At 43.4% G+C, this 23,742-nt stretch overlaps 1 protein-coding gene across 2 annotated transcripts in view; it reads left to right on the forward strand.

The window, feature by feature from the left end:
- Positions 1–23,742, forward strand: part of DNAAF9 (dynein axonemal assembly factor 9) — a 107,948-nt gene that overhangs the window by 76,222 nt on the left and 7,984 nt on the right. For both annotated transcript variants that reach the window (XM_074346995.1, XM_074346996.1), the window contains exons 26-33: positions 721–809; positions 2,089–2,247; positions 5,851–5,976; positions 12,608–12,645; positions 18,801–18,936; positions 20,976–21,062; positions 22,743–22,849; positions 23,174–23,248. In XM_074346995.1, coding sequence (XP_074203096.1) covers positions 721–809; positions 2,089–2,247; positions 5,851–5,976; positions 12,608–12,645; positions 18,801–18,936; positions 20,976–21,062; positions 22,743–22,849; positions 23,174–23,248 — 817 coding nt within the window. The remainder of the gene's footprint in view (positions 1–720; positions 810–2,088; positions 2,248–5,850; positions 5,977–12,607; positions 12,646–18,800; positions 18,937–20,975; positions 21,063–22,742; positions 22,850–23,173; positions 23,249–23,742) is intronic.

The following is a 23,742-nucleotide window of genomic DNA, read 5'->3' on the forward strand; positions in this document are numbered from 1 at the left end:
TGTCCTAGTGAGTCTTGTGTATTGTGAAATAAAACTCTTAAAGAGGCTTTTGCCATACTATGTCACGGACATCATTATCCTTCAGCAGGTGCATGGTTCTTTCCCTCCACCACTTGACTCCTTTGTTAGTGAATTTCTTGAGTTGCATTGGAATGTCTACCTGAAGAGGGCCCTGTTTTCATGTAATTGTGTGCCAAGGTTAGGAAAGTCTAGCCTGGCTCCTCTTCTCCCCATCAGGGTTCAGGAGTGCTTCCTCCACCCAGTCTGTTTCCTTCTCTCAGGCCATGCTGCTTGGAAGGCTGGGGCAGCCAGACAGAAACATCCAGGGCCACTTCCCTCCTCCGCTGAGTTTACCACAGCAGTTTAGCCTCTGGCATTTTTGCCCCAGACCTCCTTTTTGCTCAGCATTTTCCATTATATTTTAATTCATCTAGTCACAGCATCTCCATGAAAAGTATCGTAGTGACAGTACATTTTATATGGTATTTGCTATGTGCCAGACATTGTTCTAAGCACTTTGTTTACATATATTAACTCAGTTAATCATCACACCCACCCTACAAGGTAGGTTGTGTTGTGAACCCAAGGCCACCTACCTAGGGAATACTGGTGCTGAGATTCAAACCCACAGAACCTGGTTCACGAAGTCAGTTCTCTTAACCTTTTACAGTGCTGCTTCTCAATTGAATCACAAACCCACATGACTTTCCTTTCATGTAGGTGATTATCAACATTGTAACTGGCCTCCCAGGCTGTCACGCTAGCGAGCTCTGTGCTTTTCTGGTCACTCTGCATAAGGAATATGGCAGGTAAGTATGGCTGCTGCCTTTGCTTTGGGGGAAGCAGGCCCAGGCACTGGCAAAACTTCAGCATGCACTGACGTAGCGGGTGTCAGCACAGTGGTCATCCATCCGTCCATTCATTTAACACGTTTGTACTGAGCACTTCCTGTATGCCAGGCACTGTTCTAAGTATAAGGGACAAATGAACAAAACAGGCTAGAAAATCTCTGTCCTCATGGAGCTTACTTTCTAGTTTGGGAAGATACAGTTAACCAGATAAGGAAAATAGTATATTAGCTAGCAAAAAGTGCTCTGGAAAAATAAAGCGGAGAAGGCTATAGGGTATGCCTGGCTGGGGGAAGGATGCCAGTTTTGAATTGGGTGCTCGGGAAGGCCTCACTGGGAAGGTGACATTTAAGCAAAGGCCTGAGGAAATGAAGGAATGAACCCTTGGATATCTGGGCAAGAGCTCTGTAGCAGCAGGACCAGCGTGCTCAGAGGCCTGGGAACATGCATGGTCAGCAGGGCAGTTCAGGACCAGGGTGGTGAGAACTTGAGAGCTGGTGGATGTGATCCTCCCATGACCACAAGGGGACTGTGTGAGTTCAGGTGCAACTGGGACATGCTGGCTTAGGGGAAATCATTCATCCATCACTTCCACTTGGCTGGCAGGTTGCTAAAGAACGCTTGGTGACTGAACTAGGTGTTTAATATCTAATCAGTCTGCCTCAAAGTAAAGCGTCCTGCAGGAGGCCATATAGCAGAATTGAGAAGACTGAAATTGCCTAGAAGTTTGGGAGTTTAGAGTGCAAGATTGTGAGGACTAAGGAGGTGAGTTTTGGAGAGATACTAGGAAAATATCAGACCTCCTGACCAGGTCCCCCTTATTTCCATTGCTTTTGTTCTATAAACAATCTGAATTCTTCACCCTGCCCATTTCTTATACTTAGCAGGAGTTTTACTGAGAACCAGACTGAAGCCATTTTATTGCATGGTCCTTCAGGAGATCACTGCCTGTTCAGGAGTCTTCCCCAGCTCTGAAATCTGTTGGTCATGTGCTTACCTGATCTTTTTCCCTGGGGCAAGGTGTTTCCTGTCAGAAGCTCCAATAGTAGTGGTCTTAGGATACAGGGCCCCCCATGCAGCCATTGCCCTCTGCCTGTTTCAATGGAGCCAGTATTGTTTTCTCCTTTGTGGGTTCACTGGGCAGAGTGTCTATGGGAGTACTGGTCTCATCTAAATCCACTGGCTGAGACTTTGGGCCATCAGGTGACCCTCAGGCTGAGGTTACACTTGCCATTTCCAGGTGGATGGTATACCGTCAAATCATGGACGGCTCCGAATGTTTTCATGCTGCCCACTTCCAGAGATACCTTTCCAGTGCCCTGGAGGCCCAACAGAACCGCTCTGCCCGCCTGTCAGCCTACATCCGCAAGAAGACCAGGCTGCTGGTGGTGTTACAAGGGTGAGTGCTGGACACCTTCTGAGGTAGGATGGTAACGTCGCCGTTACTGTTATTTCATGTGTGGCTAACCTGGGGCACAGAATAAACAGCACATTCATGAGAAGTGTCTGCTACACTGAGATCCTTCTGCAAGCATGGATTCCTGTTGTCATCCTGTGTTCCAGAGTAGCTGGTATAGATTACACACAAGCTTTAAATTTGGCTTCAACATCATAATAACCCCCAAAGGGGGGAAAGTAGAGAGGGAGGTTATCTTGGCAAGATGCTTTGATAATTCTTGTAACAGTAGTGGCCCTTAATTCTCTTCCCTTGCCATCAGGCAAGGCAGGGGAGCTTCGTCTTTTTCTGTCCTCCCTCCCATGGAGTTACAGTGACAGCCCCCACACTCTAGCCTTGAGCCCCACCATCCACAGGATGGCTAGTCCAGGAGGGTTTCCTTGGACCCTCAGTGAGGAGCATGAACAGTCCAGTTGGGCAAGGAGCACCCTGTGAGGATAGGTTTGACAGAGTGTGTACCACCACTTGGGGACCCTGGCTGCAAGGAGCTTCCCTTGACCTTTTCTGAGAGCTTCTGGGGAGGAAGCAGACCCATCATGCAGGCACATCACCTCCTGGGCCCAGAGGAGAACGTGCCAGGTGGGGAAAACATGGACTGTGCTCTTCACAGGTGTCATTATAGTTGATGACTAAGAAGCTTTTGGCAGTTCTCACGAAGTGCTTTTGTGCTATGCTGTGTTTTTTGTCCTCATAATAATGAGCATTTGCAATTGGCTAATGGTTTCCAGTAAAGAATAGGTCCACATCCAAAGCCCTGTTTAGTCTCCTGGGTGTGTTGGTGAGAATTGGAGGAAAGCTAGGCCAGTGGTCCTGCAGAGGGCAGGCGGGAGTATGTGCCCTGCCTGGCCATCTTTCTTATTCTTAAGACCTTTTTCTCACACCTGCTCTGGGCCTCCCTTCTGTCAGCCCCTTTGTCCTACTTGTGGGCTGATGTGGGAGCCACAGAATAAGAAGGCTTGAAACCTCTCGTTTTCCATCACCTCTGATGGTCTAAAGAATGGGCCTGCCGCACTTCGTCACCTCCCGCCCCCTCTCCAGAGTTAAGAATCATTGGGAGTGTGGACCTGGAGTCAAATTTAGTCACTTGACATTGCAGTTGAAGTCATTTCCATCTTCCATCACTTTAGAGAGCATCACTGGCTCCCTGTCTCTGACTGTGCAGGTCTGCAGAGATGCCGGCCATCCTGGCTTCTCTGGGCGGCAGTGGCTGTGCATGGCCAGCCCACACTTGTGTTCATAGGCCCAGCTCTTGCCTAGTCACAACCCCAGGACACAGGAGCCTCAGATGGATTTCCTGCTCTGGTGCTCACTGCGACACTTTTCGTACAGGCCAGACCCATTCTTTTGAGGCTCAGCAGGGAACACATGGCAGCCTCTTTTACAGCACATCCATCTCCTTTAAGCCTGGTGTTGAGGCTGTTGATGTAGGGACACTTCAGAGGCTTCTCAGGTTGAGAATTTTATTCCTTGAATGTGGCCTTTGATTTATAAGATTCTGTGCTATGGGGCAGTTTTCTTTTGCCCCTAGAGTGGCCTGATGGTTCCACGTGTTCAACTTACACGCAGGTGGGCAGTGGTACTGAGCTTTGACATCAAGTGGCGCTATTAGTTGCTGTTTTAAAAATTGAATTAATGTAGTTTGAAATGATAACATTTTAGAAATAGTGGACAGATTAAGTTTGTCAGGAGTTATGAGGGGAGGGGGCAGGAGGTGGGTGAGGGTGGTTATAAAAGGGCAGCACAAGGGAGCCTTATGGTGTAGGAACTGTTCGGTATCTGATTGTGGTGGTACATTTAGGAGCCTACACAGGTTACAAAATTGTATAGAACTTAATATATACACACAGCTAAGTAAATCTGGAAATCTGAGTTTAAAAAAAATAATTTTAAGGGATTCGAAGGGCTATATTTGTTTATACTCTGGAATATTGTAAAATCATTCTTTTAGTTATATACATTTAAAACAAAGTATCTCTCAAAACAAAAATTGCATTAATATAAAAGGAGGCAAAATTGTAGGCTTAAATTGCAAATGTAAAAGAGAGTCCAAAAGACACTTGTGTGGAATATCTGTTGTTGCAGAGGAAAGAGAGTTAAAGCATTGCTGGGTTTTTGTCTTCTGTTTTGTTTTTGTTTTTAATGAAGAGAATACTGACAAGAAAGAGGCAACATGAAGAGCCAGTTTTTTGCTTTCATCATGCAGTCAGGACAGTGTAGCCAAAGTGGCTGGTTATGGCCTCCAGCAGCTGGATCAGTGTGCTTCCCTCTGGGATGAGGGCTGCCTCCTGCTGTCCAGAGGCCGTGCCCAGGATGGTTATGGGGCAGGGGCTGGGGAGGGAGGAAGGGCCTTAGCAGGGTCCCCCATAACAAGTAGAGTGACACTACAGGCCTCCTCTCTGCCTCCGTGGCTCCTGGCTGCAGTGCCCAGATGCATCACCCAGATGCCCTGGCCTCACCAAGGAGCCTGGAGCCTGTTCTTCACTCTAACTTTTTTCCATTAAAATCAGTAAAGATTAAAGGACACTTTGAAAATTTGGGAATTCCCCAGCCACCCTCTCTAAGGGAAATCTATTGCATTAAAATAACCAAAATCTTCTGGATTGGCTTATAAATCTTTCATTTCTCTTTACCCTAATAAATGAGAGACTCTACAGCTCATACCAAACATGGACAATAAAAAGCCCCCAAACACTTCATTTTAGAAGAGGGGGAAACGTGATGCCAAGGAGCAGGGTCGGGGCACTTAACCATGAGCAGTAAGTCCATTAAACACGACTACAGAGAGATTTGGAAGGAAGCTGTGGGGGGTGATATAGGCAGGAGACGGTAGCAGTTTAGACCCGGTGGTAACCTTGGAGTATGAGCGTAGCTGTATTTTGAAAATTGAGAGAAAATGGAGTCAAAGAAGACTCCAAACAAATCTTTTGGCCTGGCAGCTGGAAAGAGTGAAGTCTCTTCTTCTGAGAAGGACAAGGCCTCCTCCCTTGGGGGAGTTGGATCATGAACATATTAAGTTCTAAGTGAAAAATATCAAATTGGCTCTGGAAGTCTGGCGTTTGGAGGGAGTTCCAGGCAGGAGATATGAATGCAATTGGTGTTCGACAAGCATCTACTGACCTGGAGAGGTATCTGATCCTCTTTTTCCTGCCTGCATATGCAGTTCTATGAGATGGAAGGAGAGGAAAGAGCGATTAAAGAAAACAGACCAGCGCAGGGGCTCCTACCTGGATTAGAAAAGAGGCCTAAAGACACCTAATCCCGCCCTCAGAGCCCCAGGGTCACTGCAGGCTTCCCTCAGGCGGGTGGGGAGTGGGCATTTTCCTCTCAGTCTTGCCCAGTTAGGTCTCATGGGACTCAGAATACAGAAACACGGTGAACTCCAGGGGCTCCAAGTCACGAAGTGGGGTGACCCCAAGGAATCCAGTTGCAGGCTCCCTGTTTTGGTTTTGTTCCACCCTTGCTCGCTCAGCCGCTCAGCAAGCACTCCCTGCTTCCCCTGCTCTATAGCCCCAACCAGTGAACTCATCTTTCCTCCTCTTTCCCCAGCTACACAGATGTTATTGATGTCATCCAGGCCCTGCAGACCCATCCAGACTCAAATGTCAAGTCCTCCTTCACCATTGGTGCCATCACAGTGTGCGTGGAGCCCCTGAGCTGCTACATGGAGCACAGGTACATGCTGAGGACCACCACCAGCCCTCAGGGTGTGGTGTGCTGAAGTACACAGAAAGCGATTTTCTCCCAGCCACCAGAAGGAGACACACCTTGATGTGTGTTTGTCTTCTGGAATGATTCAGTCTACCTTCTATATAATAAATGCACAGTTGTTACTTGATTAGTGCTGGGTCCTCAGAAGGCCCTTTTGGACTGGCAGCTTCTCACCACTTTTCTCTGTGCGCTGGAAAGTTACCCTTTCTAGGGCAGTGGGACTTGAAACAGCTTCTCCCAGAAAAAAATAATGCCCATGGCAGGCTTTTCTTTTCCTCTTTACTGCAGGGGAGGGGCCTTGTATCCCAAGGCACTGGAGTAGTTCACAGATACTTTTTCATATGGTTCAGCCATCTTAAGCCCATCTTACCTCAGTCAGTGCCATTGATTCTCACTACTAACAGGTGATTTTTTTTTATGTATATACTTTGGAATTAATATAACAACAAGGAAAATTGGTTAGCAGTTCACCCATAATCTCACTAACTCCATGTAACTGTTACAAATTTTGTGAACTTTGTTCTGGTCTTTTAAGTAGATGCTTTTTTATAATTGTGGTATACATATAATTTTATTTTCTTCCTCTTAGGTTAGCATATAAACATATTATGTAAGTGAACACATGTGTTCCTGTTTCACAGTGGTAATTACATTCTGATTGGTTATGGAATTGTGTGTGTGTCTGGACAGAACTGTCTTAACCAGCTCCCCACTGCTGGTTACATGGGATGTCTCCAGCTTTTCACTATCATAAATAATGCTGTGGGAACTCTGTATCCATATACATTTCTCAAATTTCAGATAATTTCCTTAGAGTAGATTCCTCAAAGAGATGCTATTAAGTTATTGATCAGTTTTATTACTCTCACATTTCCGAGTTACTTTCTGAGTCAGTTTTACAGTGTATACTGCCCCAATGTTGTCTGGAAGTACCTGTGTCATCACCAGAGAATTCCTCACGGGGAAGTTTCAGACATTACATGGTCCCCTCATAGAACTATTTGAGTTTCACTCCCTTTAGCCTAGTGGAATGTATCCCAGGTCTGTAGTGTGTGATTATGGTTTTGGAATGTAAAAATATCAGTGACAAAATCAGAAACGTTAGGAAGTATAGGAGATCACAAATATTACTTGTCAATAAATCAGATTATAGATTTGCTGATTTTTTAGATATTAATAAGAATTTTCCAAACTTCTTAATTCCATCCAGAGAGTAATTTACTATAATGCTCTGTTAGAAAACTAATGATTGGCTCATGTACATGGGTGCACATGGAATAGAATAAGAGAATTAGGGGACCCATGGTCAAGAATAGAAAATTACTGAATAAAGTTAAGCCCATTCCGTTAAGAAAAAAAGTAAGTAGCCAGTGTTAAGCCCATAAATTAAAAAAAAAATGCTTGCATGGCCAACTCTGGTAGATTAAAAATACGACCACAACAAAAGCATCTCCTTCTGTCAAGAGTTGAATCTACTCACCCTCTGAATTTGGGCTTGGATGTTGTGACTTGGCTTTGGCCAGTGAGACATTAAAAAGTTTGAAACCAGCAGAGACTTGAAAAGCATTTACCCACTGGGGCTTGCCCTTTCTTGCTTCTGGGAACTAAGACCACATTATGAAAAAGCCTGGGCTAGGCTGCTGGAGGATGAAAGACCGTGAGGAGAGAGAGGCCCAGCCATCCATTCCTACCATCTAGACTGAGACCCCAGCTGGGCCTGTGAGGGAGACCATCTTAGACAATCATCAGCCCCCCCAGCTGAGCTGCCCTACACCCAAATAACACCCAGAATCATGAGAAATAATAAATCATCATTATTTTAAGCCACTTAGTTTTGGGGTGATTTATTACACAGCAGCAGCGTAGGAAAATACATACATCCGTACACTTTTTATTTTTTATGCACTATTGATAGGACTGTAAAATGATATCTCTTTGGAAACAAATGTGGCTATTCCATTGCTAGAATTTTATCGTACAGTTATATTTGTACAAATGTGCAAAAATATATATGTATAGGGGTATTTGTTTCAGGCAGAATTCTTAATTCCAAACAGTAGGGCCACTCCAGCATGTTTAGCTGGGGAGGGATTTACTAAATGGCATAACAGCTTGCAGAGTCTCCAGGAGGGTCAGTCTGTGTTGACTAGGCAGCCAGGAGCAACACTCAAACCTCCTGCAGGACTGCCCCAGTGAAGGGGATGTCTCAGCCACTTCCTCTACCAGAAAACGGAGTCTGCTTACCACACATTCTCTCACTCACTGCGCTCAGTGCCCCTTGGAGTCTAGTTGGTGGAACTTAGGTCACATGCCTGCACCAGACTGCAAGAAAGGCTGGGGAAGAAGTTTTCTGCCATTTACGAGAGACAGGGTTCCTTTCCTAAGTCCAAGCCTGGAAAATGGAAAAGGTGGTTAGAAGGTACGGAGCAATCTGAAGTATGTCAAGTGTGCTCTTCCATGTTCAAGGCAACACTGTTAATAATATCAAAGAACTGGAAATAATCCAAATGCTCATTAGTAAAAAACTGGTTAAATTTTGGGATATTCATATGATGGAATGCTATGCAGGTATTTTTTAAAATCAAGTGGATTTTTATGTACTAACATGGAAAAATGGCCATAATATTTTATAAAGTAAGAAAAGCAGATTGTCAAAGCAATATGTATTTTTTAAATGTTTATTTGTACATGCATAGAAAATACCTAGAAGGATACATACCAAGCTGTTAATAGTGGTCCCTTCTGCGAAATGGTCAGTTCCTTGGGGACAAATGCTGGATGATGGGGAAACCATTTGATATTTTATAGTATTATATATATTGCTTTTCTTTTTTAATGCAACAGCTTTATTGAAATGTAATCCACATACCATAAAATTCACTCTTTTAAAATGTGCAATTTAGTCACTCCTCATTCCTTCCTCCTCCGAACTGGCAGCTAGTCTACTTTCTGTTTCTGTGGGTCTGCTTATTCTTCACATTTCCTATAAATGAAGTCATACAATATGTGGTCTTTTGTGTCTGGCTTCTTTTACTTAGCATAGTGTTTTCAAGGTTCACCCATGCTGTAGCATAGATAAGTATTTCATTCCTTTTTATGGACAAATATTCCATTGTATGGATATATCACATCTTTTTTACCCATCAGTTGATAGACATTTGAGTTATTTACCCTTTTGGCTACTATAAATAATACTGCTTTGAATGTTTTTACAAGATTTGATATGGTCATATGGTTTCTGTTTTCTTTAGTGGAATTTCTGGGTCATATGGTAACTATATATTTAACTTTTTGAAGAACTGCAAACTATTTTCCAGAGCCATTGCACCATTTACATCCTCATCAGCAATGTATGAGGGTTCCAATTTCTCCACATTTTCACCAATACTTGTTATTGTCTGTCTTTTTTATTTTGGCCATCCTAATGTGAAGTAGTATCTCCTTGTGGTTTTGATTTACCTCATACAAACGATATCAAACATTCTTTCACTTGCTTATCAGCATCTTCTTTGGAGAAATGTCTGTTTAAATCCTTTGCGCATTTTTTTAAATTGGGTTATTTGTCTTTATTAAATTGGAAGACTTCTTCGTATATTCTGAATTCAAGTCTTTGGTTTGTATGATGTTAATTATGGATTGTATATTATATTTATAATTACATTATAAATTATTAATGTAAATTACATTTACATTATAATTATAATTTATAATTTTGAGAATCAAGTTTTTAAACTCTTAAATTCAGTGGGTTTTTTTTAATAAAGTGGGTACTTTAGCAAAAATAATTTGCCTCTTTGCTTCTAATCATGCTTTATTTAAAAAAAAATAGATGGAGGTAGAGCATAGTAGGGCTTGTATTTCCTCTCTGTGAGGTGAGTTAAGTGTGGCTTCTTTAATCTAAGAGGTGGACTTAGTTTGGATTCAGGACAAGTCTGTATGAGATTTATGAGATTTACCTGTTGTCTTTATGGATTTCTTTCAGTGAGTATTGAGTGTCTGCTGTGTGCCATTACAGTCATTGGGGGGGGTCAACAAGGAATAAGTCAGCTCAGATCTCTGCTCTTGTGGTATCCACATTTTTGTAGAAATGCACATAGGAATAGTGGGACTCGTGTCTGGGGGCAGATTAGACCAGTATCATCATTTATTGATTGACTAAAATTTTATATAAATCAAGTACTTGGCGTACTACAAAATGCATGATACCACATCTATGTAAGGCTTAAGAATATATTATAATTATAGCTATTTTTGTTACTTAGAGAAAGAGCTGGTCAGTAACCAGTATATCCATTATTTCAGTGTTTGTTGTTGTAGAAGTTGCCTGCTGTACTTAAGACTCCTGTGCCAGACGCTCTTAAATAATATTACAGTTTAGTAGGGAGAATGATACGAAGAAAAGGAAAAAAGTGAGCCTACATTTGTTTTGCACTATTTGTCAGGCACTGTGATGCTTACTCCTTTCAAGCATCAAAATCCCCCTTAGATATTGTGGTAGGTATTTAAGGTAGACATCATTATCATATTTTAACATGAGGAAGCTGATGTTCGGAAAAGCTAAATAATTTTCCAAATGCCACAGCCAGGACATGTACACAGTTAATCATGATATACAGTAGGAAGTACCATAATAAAAGACTCATGTAAATTTGTAAGAAATATAAAGAAGCAATGATAACTCATAGTTGGATTAGGAAAGAAAGCCAACATACGAATTTGAAGGACAGGGATGCCAAAGATGCCAAGATACGAGAAACGACATTCCAGTTTTAGGGAATCAAATATATGTGCAAACCCATGTGTTCTCAGTACTTTCTTTGCAGCTATTTAAAGTGAGCAGCTTGTGCGGTGGGGTATAGCTCAGTGGTAGAGTATGTGCTTAGCATGTACAAAGTTGTGGGTTCAATCCCAGTACCTCCATTAAAATAAAATGGAATGAAATGAGCAGCCTAATGACCCTACCCTGTCAGAGGTGTAGAACGGGAGCATCCAGCCTGTGATTGGATAAGATGCCTTGAGGGGGAGCATTGCTCAACCTTGTCTAAGCTGTCTTGGTGTGAATTGATGTGAACTGCTGTGAGAAAGCAAGCAGGGCCCTGAGAAGGGCTTTTAAGGGCACGTACTCTAAACAGATACTTGATGGGGACAGACACTTTCTAAGAACGTGTTTGCTGTGCAGTCAGCCATTCAGTGGGCTATGGGTGCAGTGAAGTCACTGAGTTCTGTTCTTGGGAGACTCCGGTGTGAATGTCTCTTTCCTTGTTCCAGGGCTCTTGACCTTGCTCAGAGCACATGGAGTTTCCTCTGTGGAGTTCTTCAGAACTCATGAAGGAGTCAGGCAGGTGAACTAGATCCACAGTCCAAAGTGGTATTCATCCAGCTCATGGATCCACCAAATTTGGTTCCAAATGGTGTGTGTCTGGCTGTTTTCAGAAATCAAATTAAAAGATGAGGATTTGCCACTACCAAGAAAATTGCAGGAGGGAAATTCCCCCAGTGTTTTGAACAACATTAATACCTGCCAGCCAGACCAGCAGCAATTCAGAAGGGTGCTTCAGAAAGCATCTTACTTGCAGGGGAAGAAATCACTGGAGCTCTGTGGTGCCAGACAAACCTGGGGCCCTGTATAAGCCCTCCCACTTGCTACCTGCATGTGGGACCATGGGCAAAGTGCTTGACTTGCTTGGCCACTCGAAACTGACTCTTTTCAGCTTTTAAGTACCCAAGGTACAGGGTGGATGTGAGAATAAAATTGTGTCTGTGAGCTGCTTGCAGTGCCAAGCCCCTGGTAAGAACTCGGTAAAAGGCACCTATTCTCATCAGTGTCAGCTTTCTTTGCTGAAAAGAGTACTGTGATGTTTTAGAAGTTTTAAAGCACCGAGAGGGTGAGTTTTTCTCGAGCTTACTGCAGAGCTACAGTTGTTAGCTAACTCACACTTGGGATTAGTCACCCTCACCTCCTGCTTCACTTGTGATGCAGTCACTCAGGTTCCTGCATTTTACTCACTTGAGCTCTGAATGGGATTAAAGGGGAACCAGGATTCTGTTGTACACATAAAGGGAAACATGGCAACTCTGGTACTGAAGACTCCTGGTGTAGTTAGGCAAATGTAATTCTCCTCACTTTCCCTTGAAATTGCCCCTTTAATATCAGGACAGTATCTCTTGGAGGGGTTGGGAGGGAGCCCAAGCTCTCTTTCTCCATTTCCTATAGTCTTGAGAGCTGACCCTGTCCCCAGTGTACCCTCTTCAGTATTCCACCAGGAGTTGGCCACGTGGGAACTTCCATATCTGGGGTGTCTAGCTTAAGGAACTTTGGTGCAAAGCTATGAAAATCTTTTGTATAAACATGGCTATCCTTGTGTGAAACTTTTGAAAATTGTAAAGCGCTACAAAATTTAAAGAATCTTTCAATAGAACAATAAAAATGGAAACAAACAGACAAACATGACTATCTTTAATGCTCAGTGTTGCCTACCTGTTGCCCCACTGAGTACGTCTTCTTGTATGTTAGTGATACTCACGTTTTTGTGAGAAATAATCAGTGAAAAATTTGAGATTAATAGTTTTAAAATACTTCTTTTTTTCTCCCTAGATTTCTCTTTCCTAAATGTCTTGACCAGTGTTCACAAGGTAAGCAACATGGCTTCACTTCCTGCCTGCATGCCTCTCAGTTTCTGTTTAGATGCAGCAGACTTTTCTTTATGCTCCCATGCACTGTTCTGAAATCTAAAACAAAACAAAACAAAAAACTGGTCCAGGGAAAACTTTGGCATTTTTTTTTTTACTTTTATTGTATTTGGTAGGCAGATAATAAGTTGCCGTGGCAACACCTCTTCGGAGCTGGTCTTAAGTTTGCCCTGGCCTTCCAGCTAATATCTGTGGACTGAGTAGGTGTTCCTAACCTCTGAATCAGCAAGATCTTGATGTATTTCTCCTGTCCCATGAGTGCAGAGTATGGTCCAGTAAGACCTTCTCCCTTAATTCCCTGCTACGTACACTGAAATTTTCCACATCTCCTTGATAACATTTAGATAAACCACCCATCTTGTAGATTACACTCAACCTTGCATTGTCCTACCTTCTGGCAACCCTGGAAGCAGTACTTTTTAGTCATATTATCTTTGGTGGCTGGAGACTCAGAATAAATTCTGAATTTCCTACAGTAGTGACAAGATGCTTGTGGTTGTCAGAAGACCTAGAGTCTGGGCTTCCTTAAATACCCCAACAAGTAGAAATCAGACGGAAGAAAATAACTCGGCATCCCCAGCACAATTTTGCTCTGCTGATCCCATTGCCAGTCTACAGGGAGTGGAGGCAACAGAGCATACCAGAGCTGTTGTCTTCAAAGAACTGAGCCGGGGGCTGTGCAGGGCAGGCGGCTGGGTCACTGGAGAGAAGAATATGTGTGTTGGATTGCTGCAGCAGGGAGTCTCAAGTCCAGCTTTTAGAGGCCTCTATAGCTTTCTAGGCACTGCACCCCAGAAGCAGGGTTGAATGGAGGTTGGCTGGGTCTATCCACAGTGTCCACCCAGGTAGATTAAAAAGGTTTTATGGGGGTGGGTCAATAGGATCTGGTATGAACTAGATATGGAGCCTGAGTTGAGAAAGGAGGTATCTGGGATGACTTCCAGGTTTCTAGCTAGGGAGATTGGGAAGATTGGCAGTATCCTTGAAATAGAATGCATGGGACAAAACAGGTCCAAGAGATAACCAAGGAGAGCTGTCCTTAGGTACATGTATGGAGATCATGATCAAAGCCAAGCGAGTGAACTATAGTCAGCCCCTTGTCCACATGGTTATTGCCACCCTGGTGCACCTTGACTCCTTGGTACTTTCTCCTTTGGTTTCCCTCTGCAGTTTTTGCATGTGGGGAAAGATGATTGGGCTGTCCTGGTGAACAGCCTTAGGGAAGTGCTCTGTCTTTACTGTGCATGAACCTGGGCCAGTATTACAAGAGGAAAGCCCTTTTAGGCCAAGACAGAATGAGTTCTGTCTGGCATTTGGTAGGCATTTTCATGAACACTGCCTTCCAACTCATTGTTCAAAAGCAACATGTGTGAAATTCCATGCTTTTGTAAAGAAAGCTAGGGATGTGATCAGATGTGGGCACATGACCTTGAGGCCATATATGCTGTTTTCTGAACTACAAGGGGCTTGTGCAGTGACAGTGCTTGGTAAACATCTTCCCCTTGCATCTGGGTGCAGAGGACCCTATAGACTGGTCTGTCCTGGCTCGCAGCATGAGCATGGGCTGTTTGGGAAGGGAAGAAGTAAGAGGCAAGTATTCTTTTTCCTTGGAGATTTGGTGGCTCACTTGGAGGTGGGCTTTGCCAGCAGAAGACAGACATTTCATGTCCTGAAGGAGCAATTGCCTCCCTTTGTTCCTGTTCATGAGACAAGCTCCTAGATTCATTGCTTTTACAACAAGGGATTATTTTATGATGAGAAAACCACTATATTGAAGCCCCAAGATGATGTGTATTACAGAAATCCAAGGATTAGGAAATAATCTCAGTGCTTAAACAACAAGCGAGACTGTTTATAATACTGGCTTGAAAGCAGAGCTCAGATATTTTACTAACATGGCCTGCTTTTAGATGTATCTGTAGATAGACAAAAGAAGTCAAATTTGTTTTCTCCTGGGCTTCTGGAAGCTTTTAACCATAATGAGATGGTCAGACAGACCTCAGAGTCGTTTCTCCAGTCTTGAGAATCGGCCAGGCCAGGCTGCTCACTCACTGCCCAGACTGATGAGACATTGGCCAAATCCAAGTATCCACTTCTTGATACAGAGCAGAAGGAAGCTCCTGGCCCAAGCAAGATGAAACTGCCCGTCGTGACCTCTTCACCCTGTGCTCCAGATAACTGCTGTACCTTGCCTCTAGGATGGCATTTCCTCTTGGCAGGTAGCAGTTTGCATAGCTGGCCTAAGGAATGCCGGAGATAATCCTTTTGCTTGTTTCCCCATAAAGAAAAACCCGTTTTCTATGTCCAATTCCTGACCTAGAATCTGAAGCCCACAGGGTTTATCTACATGATACTTAAGGGGCAAACAGGACTTTGGGCAAGGTATTTGTCAGAGACCCAGACCCTAGTCTTTCCTTGGGCAGGCCAGGCCTGTGCTTATGGCCCTGGTGGGTGCCGCTTGAGTTGGCATTTGCGCTAGTTAGACTCTCCAGTTTCTTTTGCCCAAGAAGATAGTAAACAGAGTCCTGTGGCCTTTATAAATCTTTTCTCAGCCTTTTCTGGTTCCTCACTGCAAGATCCACCACAGCTGTTCTAGTTTCCAGCGCTGGGAATCTCATGGGCCTCTTGTAAGAGCCAGCTCCCCTGTCTGCTGTCTCTGGAATGTGCTGAGCCTTCTAGAACCCTGCCTGCTTCCCCACTGTGCCACATCCTGGGCCTGGCCGCCTGACCTTGCCTTACTCAGTTTTCAGAGGTCCCAGCTACTTCCTGTGGCTGCAGCAGAACATGGCCTTCTGGCTTTGGGCTCACCAGGCTGTCCTCACTGCCTCCTGGCAGCCTCCAGAATGACCTTTTTAAATGGGAATTGGGAGCACAGACATCTTCATTAGGAGGTTTTCCTGATGTTCTGGCTGCTGATGGTCCATCTTAATGTTAAAGCTTCTGAACAGAAAGACATGTGAGAAACCTTTTTAAAACAGAATAAACAAAGGGCTAATCTATTCTCCATTTGAGTTCCTAAGTCTTACGTTACCATACCTAGGTTATACATGAAGACCTTGAGGATAGAAGTTTTAAGTGTGGCAGAAGCTGTTAAGAAAATGTGGTTCTGTTTATTCCTGTATACGTGTATATGCATTGACTATCTGAGGAGGCATACCCCAAATCTGGTTATTAGTGGTTTCCTCTGGGGAGGAGAAATAAGGCCCAGGATGCCAGAGGAACAGGGAAGAAGAAACTTTATACTGAAGCTTATGAATTTTGTACCAAAAATATGTATATACCAATAAATTAGAAACCTTTTCAGGTAGCTATCTGAAGAATGAGACTTGCTCAGACTAGCAAGTGGGAAAAATTTTGGCATGTGGGTGCCCACAGCTTAGCTGTTCAGGCAGCTGCCTCGGAGGTCAGATTGCATGTATTTGTTATTATAGTTGGTTTATTCGTTCATTTATTCAGCAGACCTTTATCTAATACCTACTCTAACCCAATCGTGGGGGATTAGGAAAGACTTCTGAAAGATGTGCTATTCAAATTATCTACACCTATTGGAGGAGTTGGCCCAACAAAAAGTAGGGAAAAGATGGTTCCAGGCAGAAGGGACAGCAAGACTGAAGGCCTAATGGTGACTAGAGTACGCCTAGGGCCTTGGAGAAGTGCAGCGTGGCAGACAGGCCAGGCAGCTGGGAAGTTTAGATGCTAGCCTAAAAGGAATTGAAGTGCATTGAAATATTCCAAGTAGGGAAGTGATTTGATCAAATTTATGTTTTTGAAAGCTAATTCTGACTACAGTAGGAAGAATGACTTGTAGTAAAGGAAGCCTGAAAGTAGAGAGAGAGAGCAATGGTTTGAACCAGGGCAAATGGTAGCAGGGACTGAGAGTGGAGGATGGACCGTATGTCCCAGGTTTGGGGGACTGGGCAGTCGATGTGCCTTTCACCAAGTGACCAGAAGAGGAGGCCGAGCTGCACTCACCACTTGGGTGTCAAGGGAAACCACTGAAGAAAGTCACCTTTGAATCCTCAGAGGTCTCTCAAGCACTGTGCAGAGGCAGATGGGCCATAACTGCCTAAGGCTGACTGACTTGCTGTGGAGCACTAACAGATATCTGGAAAGAGTGGGACACACATCTCAGAACCAAGGAACAGGTAGATCGCAAACAGCCCATAAGCACTTAGGAAGCAGGTTCCGTGCTCAGCAATCGAGCCCTAACTCCTGACATCTGTGGTCCCAGGCATATTGTATACAGCCTTTTGTGTGTGCCCTGTCCCCGTTGTAACACACGACCATTGGCATGAAGCTCCTAACCCTGTTCGCTAGTCATGAATGGAATGCACCCAGGGGATTTCTGAGGATGGATTCAATCTTTAGAGTTTTGGAATGCTTTTTGTAAGTATGACTGGTGAGAGGAAGGAATTATCACTAGTTGCTAATTGCTGTGGTGCAGGGCCCACACACCGCAGCCACCTCTGTCATTTTGAGGAATGGATCCGTCCAGGCCCCGTAGTGTACATGTTGGGGTCCCATTCTCAGATGATGAGATGGTGGTGGTAGTGGTGACAGGGCACATACAATGAGTTCTTCCTCTCAGTAGCCTGTGATGTGCATTTCACTGCTATCCTGGAGGTATGTGTTCCCATGTAACAGAGGAGGAAATTTGGGCTCCGAGAAAAAGTTGAGCAGTTTGCCTGATGTCACCCATGAATAATTGGTGGAACCCAAAATTCAAACTCAGGTTTGCTTGGCTCTCCAGCCCATGTTTTAATCTATACATTATACTATCTTTTTACATTTATATGAAGAAGATAAATAAGAATATACGCCTTATACTTTAAGCACCACCTATTTCATTAAAAGAAGCTCTCATAGTTTAGAGACAGGGAGACAGGAGGGTGGCATGAGAGGAGGATAGGGAGGGTAAGGTACTGGAGAAGATTTTAAGGAAGGAAGGAAGCTTTACCAGAAATTTTTTTTTAAAAAAAATAGCTTAAGTGATTAAAAACAAGAATAGTATAGTATGAATATAGTATGCCACTATTTGTAGAAAAAAATTTTATATACACTTCCAGCATATCTCTAGAATAGACTCTGATAACTGTGCTTGCCTCCAGGAAAGGGACAAAGGTGGCTGGGGAGGAAGGAAATTTATTTTCTCTGTGAACCTTTCTGCACATTGTGAGTTTTGCCCTCAAAAACTAAGTATAGTTAAATTTTTTTTTAAAAAAACTAAACACTTGACTGAAGTAAAGAGTATTAGTAAAAGTCCTCTGCACTGAATATTCATTATTCAGGATCTTAAAATTACAAAGGTACTTAGGAAAGCTGAAGTCATGGTTTAGGGATATTCACTTATAAATTAACTGTTTATAAAACCAGTCTGTACTAGTAAAAAGATTGACAATGAGCATTGAATCTTTTTAGGTATAGAATTAAATAGGAATAAGGATGGAACAGGTATTACAGTTTTGTTGGCGTGGTGGGATGTGGTAACTTCCCTGATTTCCGTATATTCTGTAGTGCTGTAACTTTTACTTCTGTTTCTCACAGAAAGGTTGGGAGTGATTTGGGCTCATTCCACAACCTCTCATACATGGGCTGCCCTTCCTTCCTTCCTTACTGTGCCACTATGTGAATGTCTTTGTTAGCACTTACCTTGGAATTGTGGGTCCACGGGTGAGACTCCTTCTTGACTGTGCAGTCTTTGAGAATGGCTAGCACCTGACATACGGTTTATGCTTGGTAATTGTCTGTGTTGTGACCTGGTGAAAGTCATTGGCACCGGTTTCTGAGGAGATTGATTACATGGGATCTGGAAGGAGCCTTTTGATGAAAAAGCCCCAGGTATTGGCTAGAAAGAAGAATTAAGAAGACAGGTGGTTAGGAAGTAAGGCAGCTACAGAGTTGAGGCTGTTCACTCCAAGAGGTTGCAGTGGCAGAAAGAGGAACAGAATAATGGCTGTGTGTATGGTGCTGGGGGAGGGGTGTCTACATGAGGGGGCTGCTAGAAGGGATGATCAGGGGAAGGAGCGGGGACTCGCATTTGTGCGAACCCTTAGCCCCAATCAGACTCTGAAGGCTGACGTTTTCGGTTTTATTCCCAGGCCTGGTGAGTAATGTGGTATTCACCAGTCACACCACGGAGCAGAGGCACCCTCTCCTTGTTCAGTTGCAGAGCCTCATCAGAGCTGCCAATCCTACCGCAGCCTTCATTCTTGCAGAAAATGGGATTGTCACCAGGTAAACTTGCCAGTTGACTTCACTGTGCACGACCAGCCACTTTCTCAGATACAGCACTCTGGCTGTGGCCCACCAGGTCTTTCTGCTGTATCTAAGACCTGAGCATTTGTAGAAGTCAGATTTTGAAGTGCTTTTGGTGCTGTGTAAAAATAACCATGAGGACCCCATGTGTCAGTATCTTGTATTATTTTGAGATGTTTTGTTTTGATGCATTCATATTCTCATTTATCGAACAATGGAAGTCAAGACCCTCTCAATGTTCCTTGTGTTAAGATGTGAAAGAAATGGCATAGAGAACATGGAGAAATTATATCTTTACTTCATAGACTTTGTTCCAAATTGCAAACTAAAAATAGAGAATTAGTGGCTTTGTATGTGTGTGTTAGTGTGAAGAGAAAACATCTGGTCTATAGCAGTTTTTGCTCAATAAGGATGCTGGAAAGTGTATAGTTTTTATATAGTTCTGACTTTTGAGCAATGCAAATATTTTACATATTCAAAAATTGAATCAACAATGAGGGAAAAAATAAAAACAAAAAATGACTCCATCTGTATATCAGGGTGATAACAACTACACATACACATTCAGGTAGCTTTTGAACATAATCCTCTGTTGAAACCCTGATTCCAAACAACATCGCTGATTAGAGAAGGGAGATTAGAAACATGAAATTGGAAAAGTAAGGGAAAACTCTGCAAATGTTGGAGTTGAACTGGAGAACTCGATATAAATTCATTATTTTTTAAAAAATGTATATTTCCTAGCTCTTTTCATTAAAAGGAACCAGAAATAATACCACAGTAGCAATTAATACCTCTACCTCTAGATTTTGGTTTCTAAGTACCAATCCCCCACTACAAGGTATCAGGACTTCTTAGAGAATTGGCTAATTACAGGTCGAGGTGGTGAATGTACAAGGTGACCCTATGCCAGAAAAGCAAGGAAGTACTCAAAGATTAGTGGAGATGCATCAGAAGGATATGGAAGCTAGCTTTAAGAAGCTTGTACCAGCCAAATTTGGGACAGCTCAAGTTTAGGAGAGAACCATGATAATAATGGATTATAGCACATGGAATAAAATGAGTCCATGGTGATTAAAAAAAGATGGGAGAGGGACAGAACAGTAGAGGTCTTTTTTACAGAAGAATGCTAATAAATAAATAAGGAGTTATAGAACTAGAACGTCGCCATTTTGAAACTTTTCACATATGTTGATTTAGGCAAGAATTATCAATGGATGCTAAAAGCAGTGGATGACAGCTTTTGGGGAGAAGGATATTCACTTGTCTTAAAGTATATGTCACTCCACAGACTACTTACTACTTAAAAAGAGGGAAAAGTACCTCCACCGTGGAGAGGTCTAGTCTAGTAGACATGACATTGACCAAATGATTAAACTTAGCAATACCACTAGTGGGACAAGCTGACATCATATGCCTCCTTCATGTGACTCTGTGGGAAGCACACATCATCACCTGGCCATTCATCTTGCCAGAGTTGTTTAACTGACTCTAATCATGAGGAAGTCATCAGACAAATCCATGTACTCTTCAAAAATGTCAACTCCATGAGAAACAAAATGAAAAGTTAGAGGAATTGTTCCAGATGGAAAGAAAATAAAGGTGGTAAATTCGGTGAGCAATTCTTGGTTGGAGCCTGAGCCTCCTTGGAAATAGATGTGTATTAATGGGTCTCACTTTAAGTGCATATGAGCCTCTTGGGGATCTTATTAAAATGAGGATGCTGATTCAGTAGGTCTGGAGTAGGCTGGAGATCCTGCTTTTCCAGCAAGTTCCCAGGCGATATCAGTGCTGCTAGTCCTTAGTATTAAACTCTTTAGATGTTGTAATAGTATTGTGGTTCTGTTAGAGAATGTCCTTGTTCTTAGCGATGTATACTGAAGTATTTAGGTGTGAAATAATGGGGGAAAATGTATATGAATGTGCTTGTATGTGTAAATGGGGGTGTGGAGAGGAAGCAAACTGCAGGTTAAGGTTAATAGTCCTAGTTAACCTGGGTTTTCTGTATATTTTCAAAGGAATGAAGACATTGAGCTGATTCTCTCAGAAAATAGTTTTTCAAGTCCTCAGATGCTACGATCTCGATATTTAATGTACCCTGGCTGGCAAGTATCATCATTGAAAAGTAGCTAAGATTTCTTTGTAAACCCAGTGATTTACTTATTTACAGAAAAAAAAAAAGAGAAAGTAAAAATACCAGGTGTGCTTTATGAGGGTGGCAGTGGTGGCTGGAACAACCTGCCATGTCCTAATAGCCGCTGGCCTTGCCAAACCCAATGCTCCACATCTTGGGCTCCAAATTGTGACCTTTTCTGGTTGTTGAGACTTAAGGAGTCATGGGCACCAGGCACAACAGTATCCTGTGTTCCTCTAGCCTCTAGTGAGAGTAAGGTGGCTGGCATGGAACCAGGGAGCTCTAACCCTCCCAGGTGAGAGTCACTCCTGAGAATAGTCAGTCCTTTAGGGTTCCCATCTGCTAGGTAGGTTCCCTGCTGTTGTGGCCCAGGGGATGTTCTCTTCTTTGCAGCCGGCCTCCCAGCCTCAACCTGTCCTCCAGATGGGAGAGGAGGAGGGAAGAGTGTGACGTGCACTGCCATCATATTTCCAGCATCGCTTGAGCATGTACAGTGTCCTGCACACTGTTCTAAGACTTCACTCTCCAGTACTGGAACCACTAGCCATATTTGGCTATATAATAAAACATAAATGAATTAATAAAAATTAAATAAAATTTAAAATTCAGCCTTTCAGTCACACAAGCCACATTTCAAGTGCTTAATAAGGTATCTGTGGCTAGCAGCTACCATGTTGGACAGTACAGATCCAGAATATTTCCATCATCACAGAAAGTTCTGTTGATGGTGCCACTCTAAGACTTCAACCAGTGTCATCTCATTAATCCTCAAACCAAGCCTGCAAGGTGGATTCCATCATTTTCCCTCATTTTAGAGATAAGGTAACTGAAGCAGCAAGGAGTTAAATGACTTGTCCAGAGTCACACAGCTGGTAAATAAGAGACTTGGGTTTCAGGCCCAAGTTGTATGGCCCCAGAGTCTACACTCCTAACCATCCTGCTGCATTCATCCCTGTACAGCATGGATAACTAGTTTGAAGATTCAGGGGAAGACAGCTATTAAAACTTAGCCAAAATTGATCCCTCATGTTCACTCAGATCATCTTTATTATCCTTACTCGTTTCCCTCCAACCCCTCTCTACATCCTTCAACCGTGACATCAGTATTTTGTACCAGCAAAAAACTGATTATACTGTTCTGTTAGCAAACAAAACAATAACAAAAAAAAGCAGAAAACCAGAGATCAGTATGTAGTTTTGAAGGTTTTCAGGCATATTTTTAGAAGGAACCTCTAATTTGAGTCACATCTTACTTACTTAAAAAAAGGGTAAGTGAATCATTCCTTATGGCTGAACAAGACAGTTATATCTTAGCTAAAAAGAAAGTTCCTGAGGAAGAGCTCCAAGGGTATCAGGAGGGACCCCTAACCCCCAGGTGGAACGCTGGCAGACTTCAAAGGTAGAAGGGGTCTTTGACTTTAAGGAGTTACTAGTCTAAAGGAGGTGAGACCTCCTGCTTTAATGGAGCAAACATGCTTCCCAATCTCAAGACAAAAGAGATGTAAATTCTTTCAAATAAGGGTTTTGTACACAAAATGGCATACAAGTAAGGGAGAATTCAAGTATTACGGAATAAATGTTCTTCCCAATGTAATATGTAATACATGCAAAACCCCAATTACTTACACTTAGAATTTTTAAACCTTTTAAGGTATGAAGGCAAATTTGATGCTGGATCAGTCTTTCCACTAATGGTTCAGATCTGCGTATGGTTTGGCCGTCCTTTGGAGAAGACTCGCTTTGTGGCCAAGTGTAAAGGTAAGCATTTGGCTGGGACATGTCCCAGACACTGGTAAAAGAACACTCCAGAGTTGTCCTTACTTCCTGGCGGCACCGTTTAGTATTGTGTGCTGTCTCTTCTCACCATTTGGATCTGACAGCGGGCAGAGGCATTTGAAGACTCAGGATTCCCTACTCCTGGGAACAGTGGCAGAGACACTGGGGAGGATCTGGTGGGGGTACCTGCGAACCTTGGACCCTAGAGTATGGCCCCTTCCCAGTCCCTAACCCTCCCAGCTGTGCCGCCCTAGGCTTGGCCTCTGCCCCCAGGTGGGTAACAGCTTTGTCCTCTTCCTCCACCAGCAATTCAGTCCTCCATCAAGCCAAGTCCCTTCTCTGGAAACATCTACCACATCCTGGGCAAAGTAAAGTTTTCAGGTAACTGGGGCTTGGGTTTGGGAGCTCTACACTGTGCAGTGCTCATATCTCATGAGTTCATAGCCTTGCTGGTGCTTTGCAGACCACTGATGCCTCTCAGCCTCTCTCTCAAAGACCCCTCCCCTCTGGGTCTTACACCATCAGGCTCCTCTAGTCATCCCTTCGGTCAGGGTCCCGACCTTTCTCCAGGTTCGTTGCTCCGCAGTGGAGGAGCTGTTCTCCTTCCCCCGGATGAACTTGTCTAAGGCCTCTCCTCACAGCTCCTCGACTTCCTTGTCAGAAAGTCGTACCACAGCCCTTTTGAGCCATCCATGGCCTCCTTCTGGAACTATCATCAGGAGCTACCCAGTGCTGAGCCCTGCAGCTCTGAATCCATTTCTACCAAAGCCGGCGAGCCTTCTGCTCGCCTTCTCCCTTCTGTTCAGCAGACCTGTTTGTTAGCCTTAGACCTCTGAAGCCCTCACAACCTAAAGTCTGTCTGTCTTCAGCTGGGG

The sequence above is a fragment of the Camelus bactrianus genome, chromosome 19, assembly GCF_048773025.1.
Source record: "Camelus bactrianus isolate YW-2024 breed Bactrian camel chromosome 19, ASM4877302v1, whole genome shotgun sequence".
Lineage (NCBI taxonomy): Eukaryota > Metazoa > Chordata > Mammalia > Artiodactyla > Camelidae > Camelus > Camelus bactrianus.